Source organism: Corapipo altera, unplaced genomic scaffold, assembly GCF_003945725.1.
Source record: "Corapipo altera isolate COAL_440 unplaced genomic scaffold, ASM394572v1 94, whole genome shotgun sequence".
Lineage (NCBI taxonomy): Eukaryota > Metazoa > Chordata > Aves > Passeriformes > Pipridae > Corapipo > Corapipo altera.
The window spans coordinates 1,070,759-1,091,593 of NW_020884950.1; the positions used below are offsets into that span (position 1 = coordinate 1,070,759).

Genomic DNA, 20,835 nt, shown 5'->3' on the forward strand with positions numbered 1-20,835 from the left:
CATTTATAATAGAAAAAAGATATAGTTGCATGTTTGTGGGACATTAGAAGTTCATGAATGTTAATTGTAAAGCCAAAGCACTTTATCAGCAACTTACTCCCTTTAAAAAGGAGATGAAAAATACCACTCTCTCATTGAGTAATGTGTGAAAGTAATTGAGTTCATTTATCACATGGTTTTGACATGCTCTGAGTATTTTGCACGGGCTTGTGAAAAACCTACACTTGGAACAAATTTCTGCAGGAGTTTAAGGGAACGCTTTGGGGGTTTATTCCAGGGCACAGGTTAAGTTGATAAGGCAGGTACTCTTTCAATACAATGCCTGAAGTCATAATATCAGTTTCTTCATAGGAAGGATATTTTTCCTCTTAGTGATTTTAATTTTTTAAAATCAGTTCTTAAGATGTTTGGAGTTCTCCCACATTTCAAATAAGTAATTATAATTATTATTGTATTTTTTGGATTTAGAAACACAATTTTTTAATTTTGAAATCTGATTGCTGAAGACAGTTTTGTGGCATGGCAATCTAAATGTCTTTTTATTCCACCCTTGAGAAATGTCATTATGAGATGAAAAAAGGCAGGTTTGTCATGGAAGTGCTAGGTAGTAAAGTCAAGGAGTGTAGTCTTACAGATTCTTTGTGTGTGCAAGTCCACTGACACAAGTCACCAGTGCCCAGTACATGTAGTTGGTTACATGTATTATTGCTTGTGCAGGTGGTGTGCACACTGGAAGGGATTACTCAGGAATACTGTTAGCCCTTTTATTGCATTTTATTTTTTATGTTGTTGTTTCACCAAGTTACAGGTATTATCACCTTCCCTGGTATGCCCTATAGTGCTTTTTTTTTTTTTTTTTTGGTTGGTTGTTTTTTTGTTTTAGGTTTTTTTTTTCCTCCTGACTTGTTTCTGGGAAAGTCATTTGTTTCATGGCTTGCAGCTCGTGTGTTTGTGTGTGTGTTTAGGAGCTTTGTGTGGGGTTTGGTTGGCTAACTTTCCTTCAATATCTCATTAAGGTTTTGCAGTGCTTTCCTTAAATATTCTCTCATCATTTGAATTAAATGGAGAATATGCAACTCTTTAAAAAAAAAACAAAAAAAACCAAAAAAACAATTGAAAGACAAATTGCTAGATCTTTTGGCTTAAAGAAGAAACTTTTATCAGTAGTAGAAGTTTATTCTTTCTTTGGAGACCTTAGTTTTACTTGCTACAGATCAACACTGGATTCTTCTCAGTCCGATTTTATCAGTAGCCAAAATAACTTTTTAATAAAAATTTGCATTCTGCATCATGAACAGGGAGTTACTCATTTCTACTATGTTCCCACAATTCAATGTATTGTTTTATTTTTCATGTTAATAGTTTAACATAAATGTAGCTGAGTAAGAGGTGCCTAAAGAACAGTAAATTGAGCAGTGACATCTCCATACAGCGAAAATGAATTCATTTTCATATGTAATGACTGTAAATGGGAATATCTAAATGATGTAACTTATAAGGTTGCATTTAATGTTTGTTGCAGAGTTGCATGTCAAAGGGCTCCTCGTTTCAATTAGCTTTCCAATTTGTACCTTAATGGGATTTCGCAGGCTTCTGCAAGTCAAAGTGTATTTCTTCAAGGCTTCCTCTCCCTGACTGAAAGTGGATATTTTATGGAATATTTGGGCTTTTTCCTATTTCCAAGTTCTGTAAACATCTGACAGCACTAAAAGTCTTGGTATACTGGTCTCGGGACAGTACATATTTTAATATTTTGTATGGAACTGGATGAAATTAACTTTGAAAATCCAGACTTTAAAAAAATGTATGTTGAAAGGACAGCTGATTAATTTCTAATCAATTCATGTTATATGGAACAAATCTTCTCCCCACCTCCTGCAGCTTAACCAGATGATTTTCTTAATTTTACATTTTGGTCAGCTGTGTTTCCTTACAATAAAAGAGGAATTAACTTGTGTCCAAAGGGCAAAGGGTCAAGACACTGCTTGGGGAGAGCTCATGCAAAACAGGCTTGAGGATGATTAACCTCATCTGTTAGCACATGCAATGCTGCAGTTACTGGTGGTAAAGGCAGGATAATAAGCACAGGCATTTATTTATTTAGTAATCTTTTGATGTGTCAGGAATTCTTTTAGAAGCATCCTGATCCTGAGAAGTAATCTGGATACAATCGTCAGCACACGTTAGTAAATGCTGGTTTTATATTAGGGAGCTACAGGGGACCATCAGGTCCCAGTGTTTGCAATGTTTGTTCTGCAGTAGGATGTTTGTGTTGTCCAAACCAACTGGTACAAGTGTGACACTTGTTTAGGACACAGGTGTCTCTAAAAATCACACTGCTTATGTAAAAATATTCTGTGCAGTTTTTGAAAAATACTTACAACTGCGAATGGCACACATGCACGCTTCATTGAAACCCATGAAACATAAAATATCTGAAGTTGTAACTAGGGGAATATCACCAATTTAAAATGCTTCTGAGCAACAAAATTTTTTGTCTTTCCTCTTGATTTATTTTGATAATTCTAATTTCTAGAGGTGTTTTTTTAAAGAAATAATACATAATATCTGGAAATTCTAGATCTACTTCCTACTGAGATGTGATGCTTGATACTAAGCAGGTAGAATTTAACTCATACATACGTATTTTTTTAAATATTTTTTCCATTGTTTGCAGTGTTCTCAGAGTGACCTCTGTGATAAAATTTGAAATCCATTCCCAACATATGTGATGTGAAAATTCAACATCTGACTTAAGATACCTGAAACTAAGAATTCAAGGCTGAAACATCCAGATACTTAATGCTTTAGGAATACTTGAAAGATGAAAATGGAGCACAGAGTAAAAGTCTTGGTAGTACTATACATATTACTGTGTAACTTTTTTAATGCCATTCCACTTCTGTGTTTCATAAAAGCTGTTTTTCTTCACTTCAAATTTCAACACAACCACTGGTGAAAAGCAAGATACTAAATGCACTCTAATGCGTGCCAGTGTTGCTTGTAATCTCTTGGTGAAGAGTTGGTCCCTGTTAACATGCAGTGTTCTTTTAATAGAGGCAGTTGAGTTGAAATAATTGAAACAATCCATTTTGACACAGCTGACACTTTTAACAGAGGTTTCACACTCAAAAGTAAATCAAATTGGTTTTTACTCATAGACTGAGACCTTGTATGCCAGACTTGATGCAAGGTGTGTCTGTTTTGTAGTCCAACTAAAAAAGCTGCTGAAAAAGGATGGGGAGAAAGGATGATGCTTCAGAAACACAAACATGTTCTGTCATGTTCTTTTCATGTATCTTGAAATTATAAATGATTCAGATGTTTACAGAAAACAGTCTCTAGCAAGTTGGTCTGTGACTAATTATGACTATACTTGCCTCCAACCATCACTGATTATTATTTTATACTATAAGGTGTGGATCCTGAGTTGTATGAATTGACAACCTCAAAACTGGAAACTTCCAATGCAAGCAACAGAGTGACTGATGCATTTGCAAGACTCATGTCCACAGTGGAGAAGGCAAGCACGTCCACAAGGTAAATACTCTTCCCTGCACATTTTTCTTCTGTTTCTAAGGGTATGTGAAATGTGAGGTGTGAACGCGTGTGCTGGTTTAGGGCAGAAGTTCCTGAATGATCAAAAGCCTTAAATTTAATAATTAAATTTTAAATCTGAAATTCACCATACTAGTAGTTCACGTGTAGTTCATATCTCAAATTATCGTAGAACTCTAAAGTGTGGAAATAGTTCATGAGCTGAAAGAAGAAGATCACCTGGACATAAGTTGAAAAGCTGGAGCCAAAGGCTGAACTGGAGGAAGCGACTTTGTGAACACCAGAGCTGGTTTCTAAGAATGGCAGGGTAAACTGAACCACACAGTTCAGAGCCTGAGGACTGTGGCAGAAGACTCTCCTTGGACCTCTGTGTGACTTATAAATACAGAATGTTCCACAAGTAAAATGATAAAATGGACTGATAGTTATAACTATATTTGTCCCTTCACAAATATTTCTAGCACCTGTCAAAACTTCAGTGACCAAACATGAGTTTAATTTTGATGTTGCAGGTTAAGGAAATGAGCATGTAGTTGATTTAGGATGTCCTTTCTGCTTCCAGGAGCACCTGTGAAGTACTTTTGTGCTTTTTCTAGGTAGATTCTATGGAAAGTCTTCAGGTGTCAAATGTCTTTCATGAAGTCTGGCCAGTTGAATGGGTACAGAATAGTCTCTCCACTTATAAGCTTGTATTCTTGGGGTTTGGTTTTTTTAACGTATATCTTGTCACATCCTGAACTGTCTTAACATATAATTAGTGTCCGTGCCCATTAAAAGAATCACTGAGGGATTCTCACCAAAGTAAATATTGGTGTTTTGGAAGTGTGTGCCTCAACATGCAACAAATAGGTGGTAACATACCCTCACTTGTAAACGAGCTTTAGGGTTTATTCAGCACTCTAAAACATGCAGCAGAAGCACTTAGGAGGAGGCACAGGAATGGTGGGACAGAGCTGGCTTGCTTAAAATTATTAAAACTCTTAATTTTTAAGTGCTCTTTTAAAACACATTCCTTCACTGAGAAAACTATCTTGCTAGTTTTCCTGCAGTGATGATTCTGAAAGTGAACATGGAATAAAAAGGATCAACAAGCCATGAAATTTCCAGGGAGAACCAGTAGAGGGAACTCCCCACTTCAGTGCTGATTTTTGGGTCTCAGCTTTTGGATTGCCTCTTTTTCTATTCATGGAGCACATATATTCTTCCTGAGGTTACACTAATGGAAAAGTTTGACTTTCATGAATTAGAAAACTTAGTTACATTGAAATACTTTTTGTATTATATTCTAAGCCTGATTTTAAAGTAACTGCAATAGGAATGCAAACTCCAAATCTATCCTTCTTTTATTTCAAGTCATAGTTTTGTACCTGCCTGCTTGCCTGAAGATGTCTTAGCTTTCTTTTTCCTTACAAAGCAACAGGGAAATCTGCTTTGCTTAAATGAATGTTGACCCTCATTTTTCTGTATTGTTGTTTTTTTGATATGAGGGGTTGGGTGGTTTTTTGGGTTTTTTTCCCAGTGCTTCCACAATACACTTGAAAACTCTTACTTGTGCACTTAAAGCTCTTTATCCAGATGTCAGAGTTCTTCCCCTGTTCTGGAGAGCATTGCTTACCAGTGGGAAGAGGTACTAGATCTATGGTATGGCAGTATGTCAGGCAGTAGAGAGAGGCATGGGATCTCAGACTTGGAGATTAAGTTCAGACTCACACAAGGATTAGCTGTTTTAAAGAAGCTGTTTTCAGTGTGTGATACAGTTTGTATATTTTTGTCAACTCTAAATTAAAAAAAAAAAAGTGCTCTTTTCTTTCTTGATTTTGTACTCTCCAAAAGAAAAGCAGTCTGTTTTTCCAAGCTAGAAGCCTTCAGAGAAATAAGGTCTTATCTCAGCAGTATGCCAAATATGTTGCAGAATGTTAGCTTTCTGTAAAAAATTTGTTTGTTTGTTTGTTTTTTTTACTTCTTTTGTAATGAACTGAAGACTTTAAAATAGGAGTGGCTGGGTACAGCCAACTCAATGAGGCTGATGTTAATGCACCAACCTGGAAATATGGACTGTTAGGCATTCAATATAACTGTTGGGGAAGATGGAACCAGTACCTTTGATTCCAACTTCAGCTGTGCTGAGGCTTTCCCATGTGTGTAACTTTGTCTGAGCTCGGGATCTTTAGGGTGAAGTTTAGAGTAAAAATACCATTGTTCAGCTGTGGGATGCCATGTGAAGAGTCTAAAGTAGCCCCATCTTTTGCTTGCAAAGCCATCTCTTGAACCACAAAGGCAGTTTCTCAGAAGGATGGTATTGGGAGAGGAGGGGAAGCTTCCCCCTCAGCTTGAGCCTGGAACCTCGATGGCAGCAGTAAGTGCTGAAGGTCAGGGATCCAGTACAGCATTCCAGAGAGACTCTGCAGCCTAGCCTGCTTCCATACAATTGGCAGAGATCAAAAGTTTATCTGTTGTCTTTTTGAAGGAAAGCAGAGCACTGATACTTTTCCAAGAAATGGCCGAAACCTGCATGTAAACTGCAAATACTCCTTGGGGACAGTGTTGGATGGAGCAGCCAAACTCCTAATTACAGAGTGTTTTTAAAGTGTGTTTCTCTAATCGGCTCAGTGTTGCTGATAAAGCTTGGCCTTGCTGATACTATCCACAAAACCCTTTGCAAACATGGGAGGTGACTGAAGCCCCAAAAGACTCGAATGCTGCAGAAGGGGGTTGGAATGCAGAACAGAACAGTGAGGTGTGAGTGACGCATCGACAAAGAATTCCCTGTTTCTTGCTAAATTTTCTTCCAGCAACTTTCCTGCCCATCAGTCTGGCTCATTTCTTGTGACTTAGTGTTAACATGCCTTTGAAAAGGGAACTTAATGCCCACAGGTAGATAGACTGACACAGTTGCTTGGGTGGGGGCATCCCTTCTGTCCTCTCTCTTGGGAGAAAATGTAACCTCGTGTAAGAGAAGAGGTGGATGAGGACAAAATTTTAAAACCTGAATGAGCCAGAACCGGGGCATTCCATGGTTTAGTAATCAAAAGTTCTGGTTTCAAAGCAGACAGAAGTAGTGCAGCTGCCATTGACAGTCTGCTCACTTGGGTGTCTGTTCTTTTAGCCATGGTATCTAGAGATTAGGAGTGCACAAGCAGGAGAAGCTCTGCAATGCCCCCCTCTGCTGACCAGGGTTCAGCAAAAGAAACTCTTGATGATGGGAACATCTTCAGCACAAGTAGTGACTGAAATGAATGCAGTTATTTCTCTTGCCTCTATCAAAGAGCATCACAGTTATTAGGCAATTTGGTAAGTTTTAAGGGTAAGATCTGTCTGCAGTGACGATGCTACTTTGTCTTTTAAATTTAGAGAGTTAGTGAGTAATTCTTCAGGGTTGCCCTGGTGATATTTACTACCAAAAGTGTTGATTGTTACCCACAAAGGGTACTTGCAGTGTCCAGTTTTACTGTATTGCAGAGGAACTTGCCCCTCTCCATTGAGGACTGGAGAAGTTAGGACATCTCCACTCTTTCTACACTGAGATGATTTCAAAAAGGAGTTTGAGCCTCATTAACAAGTGATTGTATCTATAGCTCTCTCTTGGTCATAGTTAAATAGCGTTTGCTGTGTTAGTGTGTTAGCTTCTTCTTTATAGATACTTTTTACATTGCAGGTTAAGTAGATAAATTATTGCAAAGGACTTCCAACCAGGAGGGGAGCCTTCAGTAACTGGGTGAGATTCACCCCTGACCGGGCTCACTGGTGTGCCCCTTCTGCAGTGATGTTGCAGAGAACAGCTGGTACAGCAAGAGTGATAACATTGTCCTGTGATAAAGGATGGCATGTGGCCACCAAATAAAATGAAGTGCTGGCTCTGGGACCCAACAGTGCCATTTCTTAGCATGCCATAGATGAGCAGGGGAGGAAGAGGCTTATAAATAGCAAGGAGTGTGTGAGCTCCATCTCGCCTGATTAACAATTACAGGAACATCTCCGAGTCAGCCTCTTCCTTTGGCTTCCCCTGTCAAACACTCCTTTGTTAGCTCTAAGTCCTTGATCACCAGGAGTTTGTACCTTTAAGAGGCTTGTGGTAAGTGGTTATTAATAGTGGCACCAGATACTGATAACACAGTGGTGGGTGAGAACCACATTTCAACAGCTCAGAGATAGTCCTTTGAGTGCAAACAGAGCTGACTGTGAAGTTGTTAGAGGAGGCACATATTGGCTCTCTGCTTCTTCCTTCAGTAAATCCAGCACACAGCTTTGTTCATCCTGCAGAATTTGGTAATCTGCCTAGTCAGTAGCTCATGAAATTCCACTGCAGCAGAGAAAGAAAAATATTGCTATTCTGTTGAAGGTAAGTCAGATTTAGTATTTAGTATTTAGGCTGCCTCATCTAGAGAACTTCCATCAAGTGGAGATTTCAAATAGCAAACAAATATGATAGCTCAATGTCAATGCAATGTTCAGTGATGCCAAGGATGAGGTTGAGTCCAGCTCTTTTTTTCTTCTCCTAGCTTAGGAATTCTAAGACTGCTGTAGCCCCTTGCTTTCCCCTGGTCTCTGATCAGCTGAGGAAGCAATCCTCATGGGTGCTGACAAAATAAAATATGAGTACATGCTACTTTGTGATCGGAGTGGGTTTGGTTTAAAGTTTATAGATAAGATACAGAAAGGAAATTTCTGAAGTGTTCTAGGGAAAGCAGTTTATTTGGTTCAAGCCTTTTTTCCTCAGCTTTTTATCTCAAAGGTGATGGAACTTATTCAGCTAGAATTTCTTGCACTGTTGCAGGACTTAGCAGATGCCTTTTTGGAACTGGAATAATGTTTGATGGAAAACTGAGTATTTCTAGTAGTAGGCAGTGTTCTTCGAAGATAAGCCAGATGTTTGTAAAGTATGGATGTTTGGGCAAGGGAGAGGGGGGTCTGTAGCACTCTGAGCCAGGCTTCATTTTACTTGGGAAGTGTGATTTTTTTTGCATAATAGTGAGAACCAAACGACATGGGATTTAGACCTCTTTATTCATTTGTGCTCAGTAATTCTTGTGAATAATGCAAAAGGCAAAGTAAACCCCAATGATTCCCAAACTGCTATGTGTATCATCATGGCTCCCCATATTACTGCACTTCAAAGCAAGTAGCTACACATCATGAGCCACCTTTTGCTGCTGATGAGTCCTGAGGGAAAAGAGAGTTTGTGGATCACAGTGTAGAGTGGCATGATGTATAGTCTGAGAACAGTCGTGTTGGAAACACAGCATAAGTACTTTTTTTATTTTAAAATTATTGAGTGTCCTTTTAAGATTTTTTCCACTTTATTTTTGGAGATTGTACACGATTTAGGTAGTTTAGAACTAATGCTCCTATTGTTCCGTCTGTAGAATATGGGCATGGTTATCTCTTCAAGTGAGTCTCTTCACTCTTGACGCTGCCAAAAAAAGAAAGAAATCATATATAAAAATTATCGTTTGAATGGGACTCTTTTTGCTTATTGCAACAATATACACAGGAACGTTTATCTGACTTTCCATGTTAACGTATTATTGGTAGGCAGGTAAGTATTATAACATTAGACTACCATCAGGTAGCTTACAGAAGTGCCTGTCAGTGGGAGACAAGCTGACAGAACATTGCTTCAATCAGTGATTCTTTCAGTGATCCCAGGGATATCAGGTACTGGATTAATGCACTTTGTTCTTTTCTTCTCAACAGGAAGCCTAAAAAGGAAGAACATCTTAGTGAAGAGGCTGCCAAGGTGATTTCTAGCCTTCCTGACTTAACTTTCATGCATGCCAAGGTGTTGATGTTCCCAGCCACATTAACACCTTCAACAAGCTGCCAAGAAAAGGTAGACTAAAGTGATGTGAATTGGACGTTTTCTATTGATTTTTTTTTTCTTCCCTCTGTGGGTCGTAAAAAGCAATCTTGCTTTAATTTAAAAAAAAATCAAGTTCAGATGATTTGTTGGTAAGCAGCACTAGAAAGGTATACATAGTAATGTATATTTATTTACATACTGGAGTCCTAAATTTATATTAGAGAAAAATGTAAATAATTGGGGGTAAATCTTTTTGAAGATCTATTCTTTTTGTTGTGCTGGGCTGTATACATTTATGTCTTTGTGAAATACACTGGTGGTGTCCTTCTTACAAAACTTTAAAAAGTTAAAAAAAAAAAAGTCCTATAAACACATAATGAAAACTTCAATCTTCACAATCTGTGAAGTTCCCCTGAAGACTTTCAGATTGCATTGAGCAACTTTTTCTTTCCTGCATATATTAAAATACTTCTTGCTGGAAAAAAATCAAAAGGTTATGTTGGCCCTTTGTGGCTTTTTCAGTTATTGTTTCTTTAAAACCCAGTAATTTCTTTTGTGTTTTAACAAGCTTAAGATGTGTTTTTCCTTTTCTTTTCCCCATCCCCTCCCCCTGTTTGATTGGTTGGCTGATCAGTTTTTATGTTCTTGAACTTCAGTAGTATGGCTCTGTCATTATATAGCCTTTTGAAAGGTATGCTGTCAGTAACTTCTTGTTCCAGTTATGGATTACTGTCTGAACACTTGATTTTTTTTTTTGGGTTATTAGAAGGTTGTCTGCTTTTAATCAGTTTGATTTGGAAAAGAAGGACCAAAACAATATGAATGTCTTACAATGAAATTTACCTGTTAAAAAATTTTATGTTCTGTTGTACCACTATTCCTGTTTGATTTTGCACAGTGTAAAATGACATAATCATAGATTGCTATGGTTTTAGGCTGTATATACAGTAAAAAACTATGGGTTGTAAATGTCTGGGGAAATTCCTATGGAAAAAAGAGAGCTATGTCGAAGAACCTCTAAAAAGGTCAATATGCATGCCCAAGGTCTTTTGAGATTTAAGTGTGTAAATTTCCTTTTAGCTTACACAAAATAAAATAATTTAAAAGATACATGTGTAGTACAGCCTGCTCTCTTTTTATACAGAATGTATGCATTAGTCACCTCTCTGTGGATGGTAAAATCGATGTGCTGCATTAACAGTAGGACCTTCCAATTTGTGTTGCCCAGTCCCACAAACCACACCTGGCAGGGCCCTGCAGACTTTCCTTTAATTGTCCTGTCTCTTTATCATGTTGTGACTTAGTCTCTTATTTCTGTCTCCAGCTTGCCTTCTGGCTTGTAGGGCAGTGTGGCTCATGATATTTCGGGTTATAGACTTCTTCAGAGTAGTTGGCAGTACTCAGCTGTGACAAACACCGGTTATGGTGAGGTGAGAAAGGACAACTGATTTTGCCTATTTCTTAGCTAGAAATAAAAATGTAAACATAGCTGTCACTGAAGTCTCCTAACACATTAGCTTGCACTGCAGCTCTGGCAGCAACATCTCTTCAGAGGGTCTCAGTGGACTGTCTGCAGGTAAGACATGTTCTGGGTGCTGATATTTCTGGAGGGTGCATGAACATAGACTCTCCCATGTGTAATCTTTACTGTGTGCACAGCTCTTCAAGTGCTCTGTAGTCACCACCAGTTCAGCACTTAACATCTAGTTCTGAGAAATCTCTAGTGTGTTTTCTTACCTGTTCTTTAAATTCTTTATTGTCTGACAGCACTTGGGTCAGGAAAGCTCGAGTTTGATGTCATTAGCTGGGTAAGCTGAAATGTTGTCCTTGCAAAAAGCAGCTTTTTACTTCTTGAAATGCCCTTGAGAGACGAGTGCTGGGGTTCCATCTCTGAGCGCAGGAGTTTCAGTGAGTGGTGGCTGCTCGAATTGAGAGAGCAGCAGCTTCTATGCCTATGATAAAGTTAATTTGTAAAGGCTAAATTGTCTCCTTTGCCCTCTAATTAGTACTGCAGTGTACAGTGCTGAGGTATCAAACTGCACCCAGTTGTAGCAGAAAAGGTTTGTGCAAAAGCCATCTGTTTTTCCACGTAGCCCCAAACCCACTTCTCTTTGCTGTTTCTGCAGATTTTCATTACAGTACTGACTTCATGCCTGTTACATGTCAAAATTAGCTTTGCTAATCTCCAGGGTTTAGCATAGTATTCTTTAGTGCATGCTTATTATATCATTCAGTTCTGGTGTTGGACTGCTGTAGGTTAAAATTGGTCCCTTTGTTTCCATGACTGTGGCGTGTCCCTTGGAGCTGGAGCAGTGGGATAGCTGCAGCAGAGAGCTATAGCTATTGTTTCAAGGAGAATATGTTTAGGAGCTGACTCATGATCCTTGTCTGGCAGTGAGTGGACTGAAGTATTAAGGAGAGGTGGGGGTGGAAGTGCCAGCTGCAAGTTGATCTTTAGTCTCCTCACAATTGCCTCCAGAGGCAGCTGCCCATTTGTCTTCCAGTCTCCGAGTGCAGTTCTGGTGGCCTGCCGTGGATGGGGGAGGGGAAAAAAAGAGATTTCTATTGTGACTGATGTACCAATCTGAAACTTTGTGAAACCTGGTATTACCCAGAGTGTGTTTATGGGGTTTTTATGTTCTTTCTGCCCCAGGAAAAAAAAAAGGCATCCAGCAGACCTTCATACTGCTGAAAGACATAAAGCTTATGTCCAAATTCAGCTTTTTGAGGTGGATACTGCCTGCCTTAGAATGCAGCACTGCTTTTTGTCTCCTTGCTTAAGCCTCCTTTTTTTCTTGTTGATGGTGGGATGGACAGACAGGATTCTCTGCCTCTGTCCTCTTGTCTTGTACAGGCAGCTTTGTTCTTATGCAGAAAGTTCTGTCTAACAGATCCAGCTGCATTGGGATTGTGCTGTTCCCGCTGACACAGCATGCCTTATCTAGTTTAATCTTGCCAGTAGGTTTATGGGCAGGATGGTAATTGATACTTTCTGCACATATGTGTTGCTGTGCATTGTCATCAGACATGTCAGTGGGCATCACTCTCACTCCAGAACTGGTGTCATTTAGTAGCGAGGTGCTCGTGGGCCCGTCCAGCACAAGCAGCGGAGGACACTTGGTTCAGATGCAATTGCCTGAGCTGGCACATGGCCATGAGGCAAAGTCCAAAGACCCTGCTGTGAAGCAAGCTGCAGGCTCCTGAATGACTGCTAAGAAGAGCTGGACTCTGCTTGTATTATCCAAAAGATTGCACTCCAATACTCAGCACCGCCTTACCCTGAGCATCACCACCTGCTGCAGGTGTGAGCAGGGAGCCCACAGCACTTGAGACGTTCAGACCTTCTCAGAATATCGTCAGCTCGACAGATTCATTTTGAGATGCCAAAAGTAAAGCTCGCAGATAATGTTATCTAGACACCCTCAAATGCAATTAGTGTGCACTGAAGTTAACACTTCATCACGTTGAATTGTTGTACAGAATTTTACCTGGTAATGAAATCATCGTGTGAGAAGTTCTGTCGTTGGACTGCTGCTCTTGGGATGAATATCTAGTAGTTTATATAGCATGTCAGAGAGGCTTAGTTCAGTGTGTGTAAGATGGATCACCCTTGGTCCAACCATTTACACCTGGGTGCAACCCTTTTGTGCCAGCTTGGCATCTATGCATAATTACCTTTTAAATTTCAGAGCACTCTCAAAGTACAAGACAGTTGCAAAATACACTTCAATATAATTTGTAAAAGCATATGGCATCTAATAATTACATAGCACCTGCTAGAAGTGTCTGCTACAAAAGCAGAGAAGTTTTTCATCATCTGGTCTCTGTGCCAAAGAGCACAACCACGAAAGGCAGCAAGCCTGCTCTGCTCCCTCAGGTGAACCTGGAACGTAAAAGGAGATGGGAAGAAACAAAACATTCAAATTTAGAGGGCTAAAAACAAGGGAAGAAGGAGCCGGAAATAAATGCAAAGCAAGATCTCAGGAGAAGCTCTGAGTAGGGGAATAAGAAGGTGAAGCAGGACTCTGAGTATAAGCAGCTGGGATAGCTATAGGAAGAGCAGGTGGTGGAGAAAGTGGGATACAGGAGCATGAGGAGCAGGAGCATTTGGAGAGAAGGGAAAGCCTGGGATGGATTACAGGTGCCCACTGGCTGCTTTTCTCCAAAATCTGGAACTGAGCCTCAGAGACCCAAGTGTCTGAATTACTGTGCTGCAGAGAAAATGTGTCGAACCCGTGGGGTGAGTGTGAGTTCTGTGCATCACCACAGCCCAGGATTGCTATCAATTATTTTGGGTAGAGAGCTGGACTCCAGACATAAGGGGTTTAAATGCAGCTGCTGGTGCCTGTTTTAGTGTTGGTGCAAGTCCAGATGTTAGAATACCTTTTTCAAAAGTTATTTTTAGATAAGGAGGTACATTATAAATCCAGACTGTAGGCATAAAACCAAATCCTTCAGAGCAAAGCTCTGCCACTGTGATTTGGAACTGCAGCTTCAGTCCTGTCGTGTCTGCAATGTTAACAGTTGTTACTTACATATCCTCCTGTCTTCACCTGATCCTTGCCTCATGCCTTCCTTGTGCAGATTTATTCTCTGAATCAGCACAGTGCAGTGGAACTCTTCTCTGCAGGGCCCCTGCTTCATACAGCTGAAGAGAATGGATGGCCTTATGTGGAAATTGCAGAGAAGGCACAGTGGAGTGCAATGCTCTCCTGGCTGGGAGCAGCTGGCCATGCCAGCTTTTTTTGCGGGAGGTCACTTGTGCACTTCTGTCATTTGGTGCCCAGCATGAGTTGCCTGATTGGGATGTGCACAAATGCTAATTTCCCTGTGATGCAGCTTAAGCAGTTAGGAACTTTGCTTGTTTGATATACAGTCATGGCTCTGTGGGGTCAGGAGCACGTGTGAAGCACCTAAAACTGGTGGAGCTCTTGTTTGCATCTTGTCAGCCTGTACTTAAAACTGTAATACACGTTGTTAACCCTGGGTTACAGCCAGGCTGAAGAGATTAACTCTGTTCGGAATGCCATGCTCCTCTTTGTCAGCAATGTCTGAGAAGGACTCAGCTGATACAGGTCTCACACACATCTCAGAGGCGTGGGGGAATGCTCAGTCTTACATATGGATTCACTGTATGGTCACCAAAGAGAAGTACGTTTCTAGTTTAGGGTTTCTGAATCTTCCTCTGCAGACCCACTGATTCTGTAAGGACCCGACTCACCTGCCGTACATCTGCAAAGGTTCCTAGTGCTGTACCCCACATAATAATTAGATTGTGAGTTTTAAATAAGGCTTGGGACTACTTCTAGAATATGAAGGGGGAAAAAAATACTTATCACTGGACTAAAGTCACTGTTGTCCTGTGGAAAACAAAATAATTCAAAGGAGAGTCAAAATTAAGGTATTGTACATATTTTTAATGTCTGCCTAAGCGGACTTAATGATTCTTCTGGTGTGGTTTTCCATATGCTTAATGATCTTTTTGGCATAGTTTTGTATGCTTAGAGTACGTCCCCCTTGTGTGCAATAAATTGATCTGAGGCATCAAAAGGAAGCTGCCCCTCTTGGGCTCTATTCCCTGTGGAATTCTGCTGGACTGTCACATCTATCCTCACTGTTTGTGTGACCAAGGTGGCTTTTGCTACACCTGCTGGCAGTTGAGCTGTTGTGACTGATCCTTGCTTGTTAGGGCTCCATCATGGGGGTTTATTAGTACTTGTGCAGGTACAGTTCCATGCAAGTGTTTGCATCGTTGACACCAGGTCTAGCGAGCAAATCCCCTTGGAATACAAGTAGGTTTTCTGTTGGAATTGCTGCCATTGTGTGAGCCTCACCTTCCATATTTAAAGCAATGAAGGTATTAAGTGGGGAGGGAGGGGAAGCAGAGGGGCACTTTCAGCCTTTGTCTCCACTTTTGCAATGAAACGTGTCTCAATTGTTTTTGGCTCTTTAAGCGATAAAACACTTGGTGTTTGTTTCCCTCAGTACAGAACTGCAGTGAGTGCAGCTTACTGAGGCCAGGTGTAGTTTTCAAGACTGCTCTAATCTTATAAATGGCAGGAAGTGTTGTCTTGCCTGAGCTGGTCTTCAGAAGGCATTACACAAGGGGAGAAAAGCAAGTCCTTTGGATCAGGCCTTAATCTGTTACCTGGGCTCCAGCTGCTTGGGACGATGCCTCATAGGAAAAAGAGTTGTCCAGCAAACCTCAGAGAGCTGCCTCTTGTGCCATGAGTACCCCAAACCTTGCTCCAGTGCAAACCCCAGGGGCCACTGTGGTGTTCAGCTCCATCCTCATGAGCACAGTGTGTCACAGCTGGCCTGGCTCTGCGGAGGGGTAAACCTTCTGGACTTGTATCTTGGGGAGAAAAGCCCATCCCACCCCAACCACTTCTGGTGTCATGGTTACAGCACCTTGTGCCACTTCGGGGAATTTGTTACAGAGTCCCAACTCTAGTAGTAGTGAAAGAAACAGACAAATTGGCTTCTCCAATGCTGGTCCCAGTAATATTTCCAAGTGTGAACTGCAGCCTGTTGGTATAAATAGCTAAAAGAAAACTAATAATGTTCTGCCCTATTGCTTGAGACAGCAACGAGTCTTGACCACAGTGACACGGGAAAGGAGGGCAGTCCTGCTGCTTCTGTCACACAACTTTATCCCAGTATGCTTTTCCAAAACCAGTGAACAGCTCTATGGTCAGAGGAGCAGACTGAGGTACAGGGGGATATGCAGAAGACGTGTGTGGCCATGGCAGAATGTCTGTCTAATTTCTATTCTGGTGGCCCCTTGGGCTGTTACTCAGGTCTGCAGAGCTGTGGTACTGTCTGATTTGTAATTTTTGCTGTGGTTGGAGCTGGTTTTTCAGGTCTTTTTCAGTTGGGGAAAAGAAGTGTGTGAGGAGATTGTCTGGAACGAGCAAGTGAACACTGGCAGCTGTGTGCAGACACTCCATGAGTAGCTGGACTGCTGATTTTTTTTATTATTCCTTTATGCTCGCCAGTCCAAAGAGTTTACAGAAGATGAGGCAACAAGATTTGCTGAATCTCTTCGTAAAGCCCTTCAGTTACAGCAGCCTTGGAGAAGGATGTGGGAGCAGCTTCCACAAGAGTTCAGAGCAGAGCGGAAAGTATCTGACAGGCTCTTTCAAAAATGCGAAGGCTGACTCAGGGCCCATAAGGCCTTTTTGGATCACATTTTGGCTTTTAAACTCTTAAAGGAAGCCTTAGCACAAATAGAAAACATGGGTATTTTGGAAACAAATCAAAAGCACTCATGAACTGTCCCCCACACACCTTCAAATCCTCCCTTTCCTCTCTCTTCCTGGCCCCAAATCTCATCAAATGTTTTTTCCCCGATCTCAGCAACTTGGACCTGAAACCTGTTTACACATGAATTCTACTACCAAAAAGGTTTGGGTTTTTTTCCAAGGCTGTGTTATTTTACTGGATACAGGGACTGTGTTTTCATTAGGAGCACTAAAGTCTTTTGTCACTTAGTTAATGCTGAAGCGAGTTAAGAAGCAACATGCAGCTGGCAATGGGTGTTTTGCAGCTGTTAGGGCTGTTGCAGGTTACTCCACTTTCTCTTGGACTGAGCTGCCTCCCTCTGACAATGGCAAAAGGCGCAGCTGTATGGCTGCTTTGTGTTCTTAAGGGTACAGTTTCCCCCCCTTTTCCATTTTGAAGGGATGTCCTTTCCCTTTCTCTCTATCCTTGGCCACCTAGATGAAGTCTGTTCTGGCAATTTTCCCCCTCCTTTGGCTGGGGAGGAGGAAGCAGAGTGGAAAGGGAGGAACAAACAGCTGTCCTTTAGGTTTCAAATCAATGCAGCTCCTTAGCAGGCTGGCAGTGTGAGCTCAGTCCTTAGGAAAACTCTTTCATTCAAGAGGCAGCCTAAGCCAATTTTCCCCTAGTCCAGGACCAAAGAGGTAGGGAGTTTGATCCTTTCCAGCTTGTAGGAACATTGCGGGTGGCACAGGCTCCTATTCCCTGTGTTTAATTTGTGCAGTGCACTGGAGGACCATGTTGGCACCATGGAGGTCAGCCTGTCTCAGGACATGACTGAAATGTTGCAGTGGCCGTGCTTAAATTCCCATCTCTTCATGAAAAGCTACCTTCCCCTGAGACTGGGAGTGGGTGTAGGAAGATAACCAGTGAGGTGATCTGGCTCTGATGAGGTGTAGCACTGCCCAGGCCACACTACAGCATCAGGGCAGAGAATTCAGGATTTACTGGCAACCTGTTTCTGAGTGTTCCCATCTCTAAAGTGTGTTTTGAGTCGGGAGGATCACAGCTGAAATCTCATTAGCAAATAATAGGCCTAGTGTGCAGAAATCTGCCTCGCTGACATCTTGATCTTACTCTGCCACTTCTGGTCAGCAAGGTTGAAAATGCATTCTTGTTTTGCAAGTGTGAACAAAGTGTTGCTGCCCTGGTTTACAAGTGACAGTGGGAAGAGCTGTGATGCACAATGGCAAGGGGGATCTTAGCATGTTTATAGGAGGAACTTACACAGTTCTTGTGCTGGTGTTGCTAGAGAACTTCAGTTTTTGAGGCATACAGAAAGTGCTGTCTACAACTGGGATTTGAAAGGTAGATATGCCTGTTAATAAGGCATCAGTTTTCATTTAGCTGCAGAAAGGTTGATCAGTGGAAAAAGTACTTTTCTTAGGTGTCGTTTTCCCCCACGAATTTGGGTGTCTTAATACCCTCTGTCCCCACCATACTGCTAAGTGGTCCTAAATCAGTAATGGTCCTCAAATCTGAGAGCTTGCAGGGTGAGGACATCGCTACTAGCAACAGATGAAAAATGGAGTAATGCAGTGGTATGCCATCCTGCCCCAAATTAAATATTTCCACCTTCAAAAGCAGAGCCCTACTCTCCAGGTTTTAAGAAAACCTTGCAAAGTGCTGTCATGCCGCAGGCAGGGGCAGATTTGCGGGAAGGGAAGCTGTACAGCATGGGATTGCATCCTGTTAGATGTGGGATTTTCTGGCCTTGCAAGCCTCCTGGTCCTCTGTCCTTGGGTAAGGTACAGTGCTAGAAGACTGATATCAGGTGTGCCATTAGCTCCAGGTAGGCTTTCCTTGAGCTTACTGAGCAGAAAGGGACTCTGCGGACACTGAGATTACCAGAACAGTTCCGATTGCAAGGAAGGGGAAGACTTTGATTTATGCATTAGTAGGATCTATCCAATCCTTGGTCTGCCTTGTTTTCTTACTTTCTGTCTGCGTTGCTTATTTTTGTCTCCCTGGGTGCTTCTCCCAAGACTTCTCAGCTTGTTGGTGTTTAATCTTCTCGATTTGTCTCCGGCCCTGCTCGCTCTAATCTCTGCAGGTCACTGTGCAGTTTACACGTTTGGTTCTCTTTGGCTGTTTGCTGCCATCAGCACATCTGATCGTGGTTGAGTTTACATCAAAGGGAACACCTGACAAAGTAAAAGGCCTGATAATAGGCTCCAGTTTCTCCTCAGCAGCCCAAACAGGTGGAGGTGGGTGAGGGAACGCTGGCAGGACCACAAGGGAGTTCATGCTCCACTTTCAACACGCCTTGCTTTTCCTTCCTGCCTGACGGAGCACTGCAGAACCTGCTGCTGCTCCTCTAAGTTCCCTAAAAATAGAGCTGCCCCTGGAAAAGAGGAAAGCAAGACAGAGGTAGGCCTTACTCTTCTCCTGCAAAACAAACTCACGGGTGGGAAACTAATTAACTAGCAAGGGGGGAGGAAAAGGCTCTCCTGCAGTTGCTGTTGTAGCTGCAGAAGTGCAGCTCGTGAGTTATAGGTGTCTTTTCCCTGCAAAAAGAGCTGGCTCAAATGCCAGGGTCAGGAGTGATGCTACAGTCGCAGTGTGATTGTTTGCTGCCTCTTTGGAGCTGGCCAGAGAAGAGGCTGATGAACCCAAGGCTGGATTCTCTAGCAAAACACTTCAACTGAAGTGTTGAAGGATAAGGATTTGCATTTGCTTTTGTTCGTATAATTTATGCTGCCCAGACCATTTTCCCTGTATAGAGTTTGCTGTTAGGAGCCCATTTTATATAGCTACAATACAGTTACATGTGATTAGACACATACACACAATGATTGATACAGAGAAACATTTCCTGCAGTTGGGATTATCCTGAGAGGTGCTGGATGCTATTTGAGTTGGTGCCAGGGTCCAGGACAGATGTGTCTCATGAGTGCAGTGCCTGGGGTTTTGCAGCACGTGGGAGCTGCTCATCTTTGGTGCTGCAGTGGTGGTTTGGGTGCCCTTTGTCCTCTGCTGGAAGGAAAACCAGTGGCACCACATCCCATCTCCTGTAGGTTTCACCTGGCGGTGTTGGGCCTCTGGTGTTCTCAGGGCCCAGGTTCTCCAAGAAATAAGTGAGTCTCTGGGCTCTGATCCATCCTGGCTACATTTGCATGTGCTCACCCTGGACTTGGAGACCTCTGACAAGGGGAAAGCTCAGCTTCCAGAAGGCTGTGGAGGGGAGATTTGGAACAAGAGGATATCTCTGTTCCTCTGGTGCAGCACAGGAGATGTGAAACCCGGGGTAAGTGCAAGGGGCAGGAATGTGTGTGCCGGGAGCTCCCTGCAACTCGTCTCCTCCAGGGATGTGGCCAAGGACTGCAGAGGTCCTGGGTTCAGGAACTCCCAGCTCCCCACGCTCTTCTGCACAGAACCAAGCTTTCTTATTGTTTAATTTAGCTCAGGCTAGGAAGGCACTCTGTAAAACCTGCTGTAACCTGGGATGGGGAAGGGATGAGATCCTGTTGTCCTTGGCTGAAGGACAGAATTGGTGACTGGAACTATCTGGTGCTGGAGCTCCCTGAGCTTCCTCTCTGTGCTGAGCTAAAAGCAACATCCCCCTTGGAGGGATTTTCAGCTCCTTTCATTCCAGGTGGGGTTGAAGATGACTGGTTTCTCCCTGGTGTGAGTGCTGTTTCCCAGGAGAGCTGAGGATGGACAATCAGGACAGCCCTTCCCACCTCACCTGCTGGATATACCATGGCCTGGGGACCAGAGGTGCTGTGCTGCCCAGCTGCTGACCTCTAACCCTGCTGTGCTGAGAGCCAGCTCTTCGGGGATTAAAGGTGCTATTTAAACAAAATAATAATAATAACACTGCAGTCAGGTTTGATTTATTACATAGGAACTGTAGTATTCAAATGAGCTCATGATAAATGGAAGTATTGGCTTATTAAATGTTGCTTTGGACTTTGCCCTTGGGAAGGCTATGATTTCATAGTGTAGTGGTGATTTGAGATGGTCCAAGTTCTTCTTTGGGTGGTGGTGGTTTGTTTTTTTACCTTCCAAGGATTTCTCTGGGTTTAAATCCACTTTCAGCTGTGGTCTGTTAAAACAATTTCCAGCAAACTGTCACTGTCTGTCCTTGTCTGTTTATGACATATGAAAACCACATCTATTTTGTTTTCTACTGTTTTAAACCCAGGCTTGGGTGTGACATTTGGAATATCTGCTCTTTGCTTTCTGCTGTTTTC

General features: G+C 42.0%; 1 protein-coding gene across 3 annotated transcripts in view; it reads left to right on the forward strand.

The window, feature by feature from the left end:
• The window catches only part of AFTPH (aftiphilin), a 43,950-nt gene extending 33,482 nt beyond the window's left edge, over window positions 1-10,468 (forward strand). For 2 of the 3 annotated variants that reach the window (XM_027663067.1, XM_027663068.1), the window contains 2 exons: window positions 3,417-3,540; window positions 9,253-10,468. In XM_027663067.1, coding sequence (XP_027518868.1) covers window positions 3,417-3,540; window positions 9,253-9,397 — 269 coding nt within the window. In that variant the 3' untranslated portion in view covers window positions 9,398-10,468. Of the gene's footprint in view, window positions 1-3,416; window positions 3,541-9,252 lie in introns of those variants that run through there. The other variant, XM_027663069.1, reaches the window with a different exon arrangement.
• The last annotated feature ends 10,367 nt before the right edge of the window (window positions 10,469-20,835 follow it).